The 15,503-nt window shown below is 37.1% G+C and overlaps 1 protein-coding gene across 3 annotated transcripts in view; it reads right to left on the bottom strand.

Moving 5' to 3' along the window:
- The window catches only part of COL12A1 (collagen type XII alpha 1 chain), a 111,131-nt gene that overhangs the window by 26,761 nt on the left and 68,867 nt on the right, over positions 1-15,503 (bottom strand). For all 3 annotated transcript variants that reach the window (XM_079781430.1, XM_079781432.1, XM_079781431.1), the window contains exons 40-51: positions 14,363-14,509; positions 13,502-13,618; positions 13,204-13,350; positions 12,591-12,665; positions 10,833-10,972; positions 8,741-8,864; positions 8,424-8,567; positions 6,676-6,840; positions 5,331-5,369; positions 5,096-5,234; positions 2,660-2,802; positions 2,139-2,248 (exon numbers count right to left, since the gene is read on the bottom strand). In XM_079781430.1, coding sequence (XP_079637556.1) covers positions 2,139-2,248; positions 2,660-2,802; positions 5,096-5,234; positions 5,331-5,369; positions 6,676-6,840; positions 8,424-8,567; positions 8,741-8,864; positions 10,833-10,972; positions 12,591-12,665; positions 13,204-13,350; positions 13,502-13,618; positions 14,363-14,509 — 1,490 coding nt within the window. The remainder of the gene's footprint in view (positions 1-2,138; positions 2,249-2,659; positions 2,803-5,095; positions 5,235-5,330; positions 5,370-6,675; positions 6,841-8,423; positions 8,568-8,740; positions 8,865-10,832; positions 10,973-12,590; positions 12,666-13,203; positions 13,351-13,501; positions 13,619-14,362; positions 14,510-15,503) is intronic.

Genomic DNA, 15,503 nt, shown 5'->3' with positions numbered 1-15,503 from the left:
ATGTTTTGCTATGATCTCTTCCGCATGTTTTACTGCATTTTAAACACATGCATAATCACATTTTAGAGTGGGCTCTTCATCTGCACACCATTGTCCTAAGTACTTAGAAACCATTTTTAAACTGTGAAACATTGTTGGTCACAGACCAGCAGAAAAAATAGAAACATACTTTCCAATTCATCTCTCATCCCATACTCTGCCATTCCCTAAAACTTTATTTTTCACCTATTCCTCTTTTACCTCTTAATAGAAATTTCTCACTTGGATATATGTCATCTGTTACAACAGAATGGAGACACAAAAAAACTTTTCAAGAGAATTTTCAAGAATTAATAGCTGTCTGCAAGTCCCTGCTTACGCTCTTTTAGCCTACCCCCTCTTTCCCAAGAGCCCTTGCATGTCATTTCCACTCATTTCCTACTATCGGAGTGCTACTCATTATCCCAAGGACTGAAGGACTTCAGTTCCCAGATTAGATGGAAGATGAAAGAAGAATGTTTGAATCTTTCGATCAGTAAAGAATGTAATAGCCAATAGTGATTGAATTTGTTACTAGATAAATGATGTAGGAGAGTAGGTTAAAAGAATGGGATAAGGGAATGGAAGAAGGAAAAGAGTATAGTGAAAAAGTGGAGAAAAAAACTAATAAAAGGAACAGTATGGAAAAAAGAAAGTAGAGAATTTGAGGAGAGAAGAAAGCTTGTAAGAAGAAAAACCTATGACTACAAATACCTTTCTATAAAGGCAAATAAAGAAGCAATGCCAAAAATAATGATCTTGGATTTGCAATAATTGACTGTCGCTATAGACCTCTGCAAAATACTTTTTTTTTTTTTGCTCAAGTAAAATGAAGATTCAATGAAAGTTTAAAATTTAAAAATAAATGGCTATTAGTTGGCTAGTAGAAATTAAATTTCTAATATCTTTAGAGGGTATGGAAGGAAAAATGAAATAGTCCTTTTTAGCAGGTTACTCAAATATAAATTTAATAGGTGTAGCAATGAGCCAAAAAAAAGTTCATAAGAACTTTGCCAGATTCATCATCTAATATTGGATAAGGAGAAGTTGAAGCTAATAATATTTGCCAAACTAGAGTTTGCTTTCCCAACGAGGCATTTATTTTATTGCACGCACTTCACTTCATGGAAGTCAATAAACTGTGAAGTGGATATGCCGTTATTCTCAAAGAGCTTTGTTTTCTTTCATTGTATTTTGCTAATGTGCACATCGGGATGCCTCTTTGAGCTTGTGAGAAGAGTCCCTTGTCATCCTGACTGAGAATTTAATTCATGAATAAGAAAAGCATTCTGGAAAGAACCCAAATTCTCAGGAATAGAATCAGCAAGAAATACAGCTACATCTACTCAAATACAGAAAAGTTCTTCAGTTTTCACTTGAGAATCAAATTGAACTGGAAATACTTGTCTTCTATAAAGGAGATTAACTTTCTGAGTGTCATGCTTGAGAAATTTTAGACCACTTGTGCAACCAGAGGTATTCTTCCTGCTAACCCAATGGATGAAGAAATAGTATTTAAAAGTCCGTTCCTAACCTAGTTTGTTCTTTTCCTCTCTAATATGTCAAACTTCAGTACTTTTGTCAATTAATCATCCTTTAAAAATCTTATAGGAAGTCTCTATTATCCTTGGATGTTGACATACACAAGAATTAATTAAGATAAACAAAAATAGACAATCCCATAAGAGCGAATCTTAGAACTTTCAACAAGATATTTTAGAAAATCCATAGTGTGTTAATGTAAATGTTAATCAAATAAAGATTTATCTTTATTATATTGGTAGATAGTGATAACCGTTATACTGGCATGTCTGTAACTTTACAATAAACAAGCAAGCAGAAGCAGCTTTATAAAATAATAATCCTGTCAATTAAAATATAATAAAAAATTAAGCATTGGAAATGAAATAATGAATGGTTCACAATAAAGAGGTAGATAGAAAAAGTAGTTATATACTACATGATTCAAATTTTGAAAAGATATTAGCAGAAGATTTTATTTTTAAAAGATATAGCTATATTTTTACCAGTTTAGCATAACATTTTAAAAATAATAAAATTAATTAATTTAAAATATTAAGCCATATTCTTTTTTCTATAAGTAACTAGATAATATTTACCTTATGAAAACTTCCATAAAATAATGACTTCACTTCTTCTGTGTCAAATGAAATAGTCTGCACCTCACCTCTTGTATCCTTGTTAAAGAATGATAATGTCTTGCTAGAAGCTGTAATTAATACATAATTATTACTATATCACATGCCTGGTATACTTTATATTGAAAGTATTCATGATGATTCTTTTTTGGTAAGTTGCCTAAAAAATTCAATAGTTTTAGTTGGGATAAAACATAATTAAAATATTTACTAATAAATTACATTTCAAAAACTTTAAACATAAAAGCATATGTCAAGTAAACATATACAGGGTGGGGCAAAAGTAGGGTTATAGTTGTTATTATGGAAAAGAATACAATAATGAATAATACAAAAATAAACTCTGTGTTTCTCATATTCACAACTATAAACTACTTTTGCCTCACTCTGCATATTCAGAAGGCTCTTAAAAAGAGAAGAAAAGAGAAAACCTAATCAACAATATGTACACATGTGCCTTAAAATAAGATAAAAATCCTTACGATCTGCAATCACTCCAACTTGTGGTTTGTAGTCTCTGTCTGTGATTTGCCAAATTGCAAAAGGGTCATTGGGAGTTTCTGGGAGAAGTCTGAACAATAATATAATCGTGTATGAAGGAGGGAGTCCATTTGGGTGTAGATCTCTGTGGATAAAACAAATGAATGAATTCACTAATAAAAATTTCTCATCAGAAATAGAGAATATTTTAAATCTTTGGACCAGAATCTTATTATGGGTAGTTTTAGAAGTCATTTATAATAATCTGGCAACATATTAGAAGGAGAAAAAATTAGGAAAGACATCAAAAGAACAAGCACTAAAGGTCCATTATGTAAGTAGTAATAGGTTATTTATAATCTGATAAAGTCACAGAAGTCTGGGAAATTGCCAAATGGTCTTTTATCCTAACAACTAATTTTTTCTAGACACATAAACAATTGCAAAATTGCATAACAATTTTAGAGTGATAAACATTATACCTGTGGATGTACCTTAAAGAAAACGAATCTCACTAAATATACTTAATTCCCAGTGTCAGGGGTATGAGATTATAAAATAGCTTAAGGTTTTAATTTATCCCTCGCTTTCTCTAGTAGTTTTTACACTTCCAAATTCCTCCCTTGAAATAAATAAATCACATAATCTCCAGAAGCTTACATGTTCCCCAAAAGAAAACGAGTAATAAATGTTAAGGTCATGTACATGTGCAAACGTTTAGTGCTGATAAAGGGATGGAATTCAATTAAAAGGAAATGTTTCTTTGCTCCAAGGCTGTTAGACAAAAACATGTGGTTCCATGTGTCCTCCCAGAGTTGCCTCCATCGTTATTCAGGGGAACCATCGAAGCTAAATTGATGGTTTTCTGTCTGAGACTATTTAATAACACGTTATTCTGAAGGCAGGAAAAAGGCCTTGATCATCAGCTCTCAGACAGGGAAGAACCTATTCTTCCATGAACCTTGACAGAGGGCCCAGAATGTCTCTTGAGTTTTCAAGCCACCAACCATACCACTGGTACTTCCGGAATATGATGCTGCTCTGCTGCTTAAACATGTGTTCTGGGCAAGCAGACATAATAGCTTCTGTGTGTCCAAAAACCTACTATCTTCGTAATATCCCATGTTAAAAATAATATCTTCTCCATATTCATGGATGTCTAACCTTGCCCATTTTTCTTCTTCTTTCTCAGTTAATGAGTCCTTCGTGGGGGGGGGGGGGGGGGGGGCGGTGCGTGTTGAATTGCACTTATGGTTCTTTCAGCCATAAGCTCTGACTCATGAGAGGACAGTAAGCTATCATGAGTAAAAAGGTAGGTACTGCCCAGCCGAGGTGGCTCAGTGGTTGAGCGTCGATCTATGAACCAGAAGGTCACAGTTCAATTTCCAGTCAGAGCACATGCCTGGGTTTCGGGCTCGATCCCTGGTGTGATTTTCTCTCATCACTGATGTTTCTCTCTCTCTCTCTCTCTCTCTCTCTCTCTCTCTCTCTCTCTCCCCCCTTCCTCTGTGAAATCAATAAAATAAAAAAATTCTTTTAAAGGTAGGTATCAAATCTTGAGGTGACTGAGAGTTAAATACTGGAACTGAAGATTTACTGAAAAACCTAAAATTGGGAACCAGCCTGGTCCTGGTTGACCATCAAAGAGAGGAACTTCCAGTGTGGCCACACTACAATACGATCTCTGCTTCCTTAAAAGAAATTAGTTTCGGTTTTAGTCTGAATTTTCCGTCAGCTTTCCCAGAGCGTTTCACATTTCAGACAGCATTTTCTGACCCCGTCCTCAGTTACTGAAAGCTTTATTTCTTCGTGTTCTTTTCGCTCTCTAAGTTGCCAAACACATATTTCTCAAGATTAAAATGTTTCCATTCTAGTGAATAAAAAATACATATTTGGGTTATGGTTCCCAGGTGCAAACTTGCATGGAGTATAAAATAAAACATCTAGAGCTCCCCGGCAGGTCGCCGGAGCATCGGCCAATAAAAAACAACCACTGCCTCTCGGAAGGCGGACAAGCAGAGCTGCGAGGCCTTTCATCTTCTGGAGGTCCTGCAACCCGAAAAGAATGCCGCTCTCCTTCTGCACCTATTCCAGCAGTCGCTCTGCACCACAGGGAGCAACGTTCCAAATAAGAAGTTGCCTTCCTGTTTAAACAGCCTCCCTTGGAAAAAGCAGAGCTATGATCCTCGCCTGGAATTCAAAAGGGCCAGGAATCCATAACCCTGCAGAACCAGGGTGAGATGCTTAGGTTTGAGAAGAGCAGGGCTGGAGTCTTCATCTCCTGTGTGACCTGGTGGAAGACACTTAACCCAACTGCATTTAAGGAAATTAAGCTAGGTCGTGCATAAGGAGCCTTCTGACCAACCTAAAGTTCCAGGATTCCAAGAGCCTCAAAAACCATCATTGTCAGAAAAAGACCCTCCTGCTGTCACACTTACGCTGTGGGCTGGTTTATGAAGGCGTTCTTCTGCAGCCTGTAGGAGGAGTAGCTGGGGAAAGACCCTGACTCCAAAGAGACGCCTTGGACGGAAGCAAAATTCTTCTCTGTGATGTTGTATGCTTCAAGCATCTTAAAACCTTTACATCAGAAAATAAAATGTTGAAGTGAGGTCATTTAAATTATTTTATGGCTTAAATCCTGAAACAAATTAGCCCAAGTTTATAAATGCTTACCTGGTGAGGTGTAGCCATCCAAATAAATGAGAGGGCAATCTGCAATAGACAGTGTTCTTTAAGTATGATTCACCAACACAATATGCCAACATTGTATATGGACACAAATCAGCGATGTGCATATATCAAATAATGAAATTGTTCACGCATTTACAAAAGCTAACATTGATCTAATTTTTTGTAATGGCTTTCTTGTAGACTTCCCATGTGTAGGAGAAATTATACTATTGACCAGTATTAGCAATGTTTTCTGAACATTCTCCAGCCCAATTAGAATTCTACAATGTTCTTAAGAATAGTAAAATACAATTAAAGGGGGGAAATTCAGATGTTTTTAAATCGCTTAAAGAACTTTTTTTCTCCCACGCAGGGAATTTCAGATTTATGCAAAGGCAAGAGGAGTTTGTCCCTATCCAACCCTCTTCTGTTCTCTCCCAAGCTTGCCTACCAAACATCACGTAACAATTACATGTCTACAGCAGTTTTCACACTGGGCGCCCCAGAGCCAGGAATCCCAGAGAGTGGCTTTCAGGACCACTGGGAGTGGATATGAGACAACTGTAGTTCCCTGCCCACCTTCCACCAGTACAGCTCCTTTCTGAGTTTCAAGGTCAGTTTTCACAGTAAAGTACTGACCATTGCTTACTATTGCCATCTCTCCCAGATCTCTGAGGATTTAATATAATGTTTAATAGGGGAAACTGTAACACTTGCAAATCATAGCCCTGCCTAGGATCAAAAGTCTAGACTAGCTGCATAACTGCCTCCATAGCTAATGCCCCAGGAATCAGTGCCAATGGATGGGGAAGAGGATAAGTTGACAAAAACAATGAACGTTTTGACCGTCACTGTATTTTAAAAGTTGAACTTGAGATCTTGGAATAAAGAGAAAAATCTACAACCAAAAAGACAAATGGGAACCAAATGAATTTCTATGGCGCACACACGTACAAGTCAGTTTTCTCATTGCTCCCTTGAAGCACGGATGTTGACAGAACAAACAATAATTGATTACTAATACAGGAAACCTTCATCTCACAGTGATGCTTCTATAAATGCATTCCTGAAGATTAATTTACTCAAATGTCACAGGCTTTGGGATGGTGGGGAAAGGATGTATTAAAACACTTTATTTCCATATAAGGAATATATTACATCTTCAAAGCTTAAAATGGACCTCTGACAAGCACAATCTCAATAGGAACAATGATTCATCAGGTTCTCAAGGGATTTCCCAGGATCTATTTATGCACAGGCTTGATCCCATATAGGATAGGGAATGGCCTACCAAGTAGTTATTTTTCAAAAAAGGTGAGATTATGGTCCCATGTGGACCATGACTTACTCGAGGTGGCAGTTTCACAGACAAATGTAATGAGGTTGTCCTCTATCTTCTCAAAAGATTCGAAGTCATCCACAATGAACACGTGCCGCTCGCTTGGTTTGCTGGCAATATTGGCAAGCTCGTTGTACTCAACATCAGCCACACCAACGACAAAGACACTGAACCCTGAAAAGCATGTTTATAGAGTGAATTACACGGCCTTTTCCCCGTCTTTTATTGTTTAAACAACTCAAAATAAAATCTTATCAGACTCGATGCTGTATTTCCTCAGTGTGTGCAATACGTCCTTTTAATTGACACAAACTCTCCTTAATAAATATGCTCTTTCTCCAGGCCTTCCTATTTTCTGGCTTATAAAATTCAATTAATTGGATTTCCTAGAATAAAATCCTAACAAAAGGCAAACATTTTCAGAGCAGAAAGATTAACATGGTGCTCATTTCCTTCTACAGATCTATAGTCCTGATAGAATCCCAAGAATTCTCCAGCTCTCTTGGGCACCATTAACATTTTAAGCTTATGTGACTCAGAAACCAAGAATGGGCTCACTTAAAAATTTGATTCTCAACAAACTCAAGCTCCAAGGCAGCATTCTGGTCAGTTTTATAATGAAATATATGGCCTGGCCAGCATGGCTCAGTGGCTGAGTATCAACCTATGGACTAGGAGGTCATGGTTTGATTCCTCGATCCCCAATGTGGGGCATGCAGGAAGCAGCCAATCAATGTTTCTCTCTCATTATTTGATGTTTCTATCTCTCTCTCCTTCTCCCTTCCTCTCTGAAATCAATTAAAAAAAAAAAGAAATGCTTAAAAAATAAAATGAAATATACAATTCCTACTAGCAATAACTTTATTTATTTAGGTTAATACAAATAAAGTTTCTACTCCAAAAGCTTGATTTGACTGTTAAAAAAATAACTATATAAGGAATTAGTTACCTAATTAGGTATAAATAAGGTAACATAAGGAGTAAGTATTCATAACCCCAAACTTAAGTCAGCTAGGAGCACGAAATATGCTGAAATATGCTCAAAGTGCATAAAACAGTAGCAGTAATTTATAAAAAGATCAGTGCAGTTCCATGTAACCAAGTACTTTTCAATCACTACAATAGATAATGCACAACATATGTCTACCTTGGACCTGAGGGGGCTTCAGAGACGGCGTTAATGCAAGTACTGGAAAGACCTTGTTTCATCTCTAATAATCCTAAGCAACTTATCCAAAAGGCAGAGTTGCCAGGAGGCACTGAGGATGTTTGTTTGCCAAGATGTGCCCCGGAGACGTGTCCCTGAGACCTGGCTGTTCCTCCTGGGCAGTGTACCTTTGAGAAACCTGCTTTGAGCCTGCATCTGCAAGGCTGTGTGAAAGTGAAGGCTTCCCTATGTTCTCCTTGCACAGGAGCCAGCATCAAGACTCCCTTCTGCTATGGCAGGAAGCCTGCTCTGGGATCATCCCATGTTTGCATTCTACAGCCTTCCAGCCCCCACGAGAAATCTAGTTTGCTCATGGACAGACCCTGAATCACATCTTACACAAAGAATATACACCATGCTATTTCTGAGCAATCACCAAACCATTCCACAATTAAACATAAACTAATATTATATGAGTATGAAATACAGATTCAACAGGAACAATGAAGTAAATCAAAAATTTGGGCGTTCTTGCAACCATTTCTGAATGTGCAAAACTGTTAAAATAATGAGTGCAAGCACTAGGCATGGAACTCAGGCCTGGGCTCACCTGACTGCTGGATGACCGAAGCTGCTTTCTTCACCTCGTCCTGTGACCGACCGTCTGTGACCACAACCAGCACTTTGGGGACGTTCTTCCTCATGCCACTCTCCCAGGTCAAGACCTTTTCCTTGATAAACGTGAGGGCCTTACCTATAGAGCGTGGCATGAAACATTTTAGTGTCACCTCAATGCAAACCATCCAAGTGCCATTAGCCATGCCCAACTGTTCAGAATTTGAATGTTAGAGTGAGATGGTACACTCGGTTCTTCCACTCCAAACACTTTGGAGAGTGAAGGTCTACGTATACTCTGATCAACTGTACCTGTTCTTGTGTTTCCTCCTCGGTACCTAATATTCTGGAGGGCCCCGAGGGCTTGGGCCTTGTCATTGTACGTGTTCAGCTTGAACTCAGACTTGACTTCATCACTGTACTGCACAAATGAGACCTGAAAGAAAATGTGGTTTGTGGGGAGGGTAAGTCATCTCTTTTGATGTTTCAATTTTCCAGTGAATCCTCTAACTGCTGAATGGGAAAGAGAAGTGTCTCAGACCTGACAGAGTATTATAAAGCTCTTTATAGCTAGTATTATAACACTGGCTACTGCTGTCTCAGTAAATTATCTAATATCTAATCTTTAATGAATAGGCAATAATTGATGTGAAAATATAAATATACTATATTCATATGGTACCTTTCTCTAGGGTATAGGAAGGGATGGGTAAAATCGGGGAGCAATGAGAACACACTATCTTGAACTGAAATGTGGGCAAAGCAATTGGTTCCACAGCCAAGTGCTCCTTCTCACTGACCACATCCACTCTTTAGGGTAATACGAAAACATTACATGTGTGATAATAATCAGCACTCATCACAAACTTAGTGACAGTGTGATTTAGTGGAAAGAGTACAGACTTTGTAGTCAGGAATCACTGGACTGAAATCCTAGCTCTGCCAATTCATGGCCATGTGACACTGGGCAAGTTCCCGACATCTCTGGCCTTTAGTTTCCTCCTCGGAAAAATTGAGATAATTATTCTTGCTTTCTAGGATTGTTTTAAAGACACGTGTAGTAATCATGTATGCAAAATAGTTGGCACATACAAGTTAATAAAATATGATAGCTATTTTCTTATTTTTTATTAGATATCTTAAATTTCTAAAAGGATGGAAAACTGGCTTAGCTATTGACACATTAAATTGAGAATATAACTGGCCTGACTTTTTACTCTTCTTGGGTTGGAATAATATCCACAAGGTTATTTGAGGATTTGAAATTTAGTATATTCCATAAAGTACTCTTCCATAAAAGAAGACATGATTTGCTTATGAAATTATTTGTGGTTTATGTCAAAAATCTCTTATTTTCCTAATGTCTCTAAGATGCCACATGAAAAAGTACAAGCTGCCAAAATAAAGAAAAAAATTCATCAACAAGGAATGGGGAGAGAAAGAAAAAGATTTGGAAGAAGAATGATACAATATAGTCCCTTGCCTTAAGGAGTCAATGAGTTAGATAGAAGAGAGTTGCACACAATAATGACCATAAAGAGTGATACTTGCTATAATAGTAACCCAGACAATATCCTTCAGGAGCACAGAATGCCTAAAGCCATCAAGAAAGCCACTCCAGAAAGGGAGGAATTTGAAGTCTTCAAGTTTACAGAATCCAAGAAATAACTAATAATAGCTTAATTCAGATTCTCAGAGGGGCCTGGGACGAAGGGCTCACCAAAACATAGTTTAGAGCCACTGGACTTAAGTGTTCAGTTCATTGGTTTATTGAGAGTAGTGAAAAAGGTGCTCCAATTTACAGGTAAGTTGTGGCTATATAATGAATTAGTCTTCAAAGCCTCTTATGGAAAGATAACCTTCTCTAAGTTCCAACTCTAGTAAAACAAATACTTTTGGAGTAATTTCACAGCAACATAGTTGGTAGTTATTTTAGGAAAACAAATGAAATACCCTTTGAGTCAATAATGGCCATTCTTCTGGTCAAGGTAGTATCTGCAATGCCATGATAGAGTAGGCAGCAGGGTTCCACACACCCACTCCAGTCACTATTCCTCACTGACTCCACTGACTTAACATAGGGTGATAATCACAGTGCATTTAATTTCCAGAACATCAGCTGACCTTTCATGGAAGTGTATCATTGTAAGAGTTTTAAGCAGGGAAGTTAGTCAGAACCCCCTAAATTATTCAATAGGAATATCATCTAGCCCCTAAAGGAATATTTATTTTTCTGTTTACTATTTATACTCAACTCCTTCTGAAAAATACATGTGTAATGAAAATATCAAATAACAAAAGTCAAAACATAATTTGTAATGAAAAGTCTTTCTACTTAAAAAGAGAAGTTCGAAGGAAATAGCAAAACATTACAAGTGAATAGCCATCATGAAAAGACACCCACCTGAATTCCACCAGGATTGACTTCATCAAAGGCTCCCACAGTATTGAAGATGAACTTTACAACTTTGTTAAAATTGTCATCCCCGATACTCCAGGAGGCATCAGTCAAGAATACAATATCTGCCTTGGCCCCTTTGCATACTGGGGAAATAAAGTTAAAAAAAGGAAGTTCCAAATATCATGAATTCTTTCATTCAAATGAAATTACACAACTGAGAAATGCAGCCTATCACCTTGCTACTCAAAGTATGGTTCAGTGGCAATAGCATCGCCTGGGAAGCTTCTTAGAAATGCAGGATCCTGGGCCCTACCCCAGAGTTCCTCAGCCAGAATCAGCAACAAGATGCCCAGATGGCTCCTACTCACAATAAAGTGTGAGAGGCACTATCTAACTGGTCCTCAATTTCTGCTCTGGAATTACTCCACCTATTTAGATCCACTATGCAAATGTATTCTCTTTCCTCATGGAACTCTTCAAGTAGCTTCAAACAATAAGTGAGGAAGAAAGGAAATGAAAAGCAACAATGTCCAGGACTTAAAAGATTAGAAATTTTGTATATATTTATCAAAGATTTGGTGCAAATAGGTGTCTTTAAATTAGACCATTATGATTATATGGAGGGAAGGAAGGGATGGAATAAAATAAATATCTTTCATTGAATCTTCAGACTTAAAGACTAACAAAAAAAATTCTGAAAATAAAAATTTAACAACACTTTAATCTATAAAAATTTAACATGTGGAATGTACAACACCAAGAGTGGACCCAAATATAACCTATAGATTTTGGGTGATAACGGTGTGTCAATATAAGCTCATGGAGGGTAACAAATGTGCCACTTTGGTGCGAGAGGGTGATGCTGGGGGAGGCTGTGCGTGTGAGGGTACAGGGTATAAATGGGAACATTATGTACTTTCTGCTCAATTTTGCTATGAACATAAAACTGCTCTAAAAAATAAAGTATTAAAAGAACTCAACAAGCCAAGATTATTTACTGAATTTCTTTCAACAACCCAAATTTCAAGAAACCCATTATTGTTTTACCCTATAATAATATACTTTTAACTTTTATCTTATTTAATAGGTTTAAAGAAGTTGTGCCAGTCTAGAGCCTTCTAAGATGAAAGAAAAATAGTTTTAAAATCTGACATGCTTTAAGTTTAATTCAGAAAACAGAATGTGGGGGGAGGGGGAATGAACCAGTAGTTAATTAGTTTAAACTTAATTTGATAAACCACAGAGAACTGCCCCAAATTACTTGAGAGACCGACCAGCTTTAACATTTTCAAGTGACAATTACGTCTCAGACTTTAATAAATAGAAATGTTCTAGCTTTGTGTAATCCAGGGCATTCCTCAGATCAGAAACCTGGACTTCCAAAGCCAAAGGCCCAGGAGTTAGCTTGCAGATATAGCCAAAAAGATTCATGGATCCTACTGATGCCAGGAGCCCACAGAAACAAAGGCCCACCAGGTGACCATGAACTATGTAAGATATCATGAGACATTAATCTGCAAAACGAAAGAAAACAAGTTCCAACTGAAGAGCTGAAGTAGTTTAGGACTGATTCCATTCACACCAAAATGCTCCTGGAGGGGGAGAACAAATTACTGGCCATCTTTTCTTTTAACCTAAAAGCTCTTCAACAAGAATCAGAAATCATGTTCTATATGAATTGTAAATGATGTGCAGGCTGCATTAGTCAGGAAGCAACAAATCCCTTCTTACTTATTACATTTCCAAATCAACTGTACTTACCATCTCGAGCGGGTGGAATTGTGGGAGGGGGAGGAGGTGTGGGTGGCTCGGTAGGGGCTTCTGTTGGTTTTACAGCTAGAATTTTAAAAAATAATAATTAGAGAAACAATATGTGCATGTTTCATAACACAGAAGGTGAATTTTAAGAGCGATTTAAATTCTTGATGACAAATCATGTCTCATTGGCACGGACACACTGGGAATTCTATTGTATCTGAATTTGGTGTCATTGATAGTCATTCAACATTGACTATAGCTACAAAATGCAAAGCCAAGATTCAAAAGGTGAATATAAGGCCTTCAGATAAGGTCAAATGAGTAGAAGTCAATAATATAGATGCGCATCAACTTCCCACTGTCCACTGGAGCCATATCTCCCTCCTTTAGCCCTTTCCTTAAAAATAATACCAACTCTGTAATAGGGGCAGCATGGATTTTCTCCAGGTAAAGGTCCTGAACCAGCCACAGACTCCACCTTCAAGAACCTGCCATCATTACATCATCACTGCTGCCCATACGGAGTAGAGCCTGCTCAGGGGTCACGTAGGTCTCCCGCACCCAGAGAATTCCATTCTGAAGCCTGAGAGACATTCCAGGTTACTCAAACACTTACTGGTGTGTTCTCTGACAGAGACACCGGGACCCTCGAGGTTTGGTGTCTGCACGAAAACAGTGACGCCATAGTCAGTGTCTGGCGAAAGGCCAGTGAAGCAGTGACTGGTTTCTGATCCACGCACTGTAATTTCCTGTCCTCTCGTTCCTGATCATGACAACAAAGGAACATGCCAGTGTCATCCTCAATTGCATTTAAAGGCATATTATACACAATTTTGTAAACAAAATGCATCCTCTTTACTGAATTTTAAAAGGTTGCTATGAGCTCCAGTTCTTTTTTTGTTTTGCACACGTACCATCTGCAGGGTTTAGCTTTAGTCTGTAGGAGGTGGCTGCCCGGTGAGGTGACCATCTAACACAGAATGTGTCCCACCCAACCTGGTAAGGGTTCAGATCTGTCACATTTAAATACACTGCAAAATAAAGAAAGAAAGATAATAGATTTACTTTTTAAATAAAGGCAGAAAAGCATACTTTTAATTATAACAAAATTTTAGAACTTCCATGTGGCTAAAAAAGAATGTCTAAAATCTTGTTATTTCCTTATAAGAAACATACATGAAAATGTGGTGCAGCCAAAACAGCTCTCCCTTTCCATCACTGATTTTTCAAGGGGAAATAAATATCACATAGGCCCTCTCAACACTACAAATGTCAAAGACATCTCGTGGAAAATAAGAAATTTTTCCAAAAGGCAATCTGCTAAGTCCTTAAGTGATTATTAAAGCACTTGATGATAACAAATTCTATCTGGGCTGAATCAATAATCATGGCATTTCTGTGAAAACTTGCAATTAAATCAATGTATTTAGGTAATAGATGTTTTAACATCAAATGTCAAGAAAAACTACCCAAAAAAAATTTCTTGCATCCCAACTCTAATTCTATAGAATCATTCATGATGAAATGAAATCATAATTTTGAATCTTTCAAAATTCAAAATATAATATTTTTGTGAACTAAACATATCTCATCATATACTGATATTTGTATATTGAATTATATTACTTATAGATTTGTTTAGCTGGGCACAAAAGGGACACCTACTTATTGCTGAGGAAACATGCATATGTTAAGAAGAAATAACATTAAAACAGGCTAATCTGGTAATTTCTACTATACTTTTTCTCACAACCATGCAAAGACACGTGACTCACATGTAGTGCCTTGATCCGTCAGGGGGACACTGAGTCCAGAATCATACTGAGCATAAACATTTACATCATAAATGGTGCTGGGATTGAGATTGTGTAACGTGTATGATGTCACTTCTCCAACAAAGACTTCCATGGGCTCATTGGAACCTTTAATAACAATCACAAAAATACATAGATATATGTTATCACTAATCTCAAATTTTTCCTAAAATCAAAATGCCTTAATTTATACTCAAATGATAGTATGAACAGCATTAATTCCAAAGCCCCTTATGCTTTTGTTCAGTGTAACTCAAGCCACATTATATGGTGAATACAAAACTGTAAGCAGAGACTGGATTCTTTACCCTCAGATTTTCAAAGCATAGCACACAGTACCTGGAATGTAGCAGGTATGTAATCACTGTTCCTTTAATGAGTTAATCAATCACACAAACAACTACCTTAGAATCTCAAGCCTCTTCTCTGAGCCTACTTTGCCAGCATTGTGCTTTGCCCATAGTAGGTGCTAATTAACATCTTTAATGTAGAGATGATTTAAGAACATCCATCTTGGACCTCATTCCATAAGCTTAGTGACAGAAGGTCCACAGTTACTAACATCTCTTCCTTTTTTAAGTTCTCTCTCCATTTCTTACACAAGCTCATCTTCCCTTTCTCTTCCCTCTCTATGTTTTTCTGGGAAAAATTTCTAGCTCATGCCATTCCTAGTACATGGAAGACGCCCTAGCAAATTTGGTACAAAGAGTATTTTCTTCCACTGTTCTAAGCATGTAGACAAAACAGAAATACAGCAAATAATTTAATAAAGGTTTTATCCAAGATCAATGGGAAATTGAAAGCAAGCCTGTCATAAATTAAACTAAAATACATATTTCCCAAAAGGAACAAAACCTTGACATCATGGGAAAAATACAGAAGTTTGTATTGATTAAATTTGCATTATTTCATAACCATAATAACACATGGGATGTCTAAACACAAACACCTTTAATTTGTGCAATTTGATGGACCAGATAAAATTAATGAAAATCTCACCTACACCCATAGTGACAATGATACTAAAATCATTGGCTTAAAATGCTATTTCCAGAAACATACCTCTTATCAAAGAAGACTTGATATGAGAACTGAATTGTCA

Source organism: Cnephaeus nilssonii (assembly GCF_951640355.1).
Source record: "Cnephaeus nilssonii genome assembly, chromosome: 9".
In the NCBI taxonomy this organism is placed as follows: domain Eukaryota; kingdom Metazoa; phylum Chordata; class Mammalia; order Chiroptera; family Vespertilionidae; genus Cnephaeus; species Cnephaeus nilssonii.
Note: the sequence above shows the minus strand (reverse complement) of the source record. Positions and strands in the feature narration are given on the sequence as shown.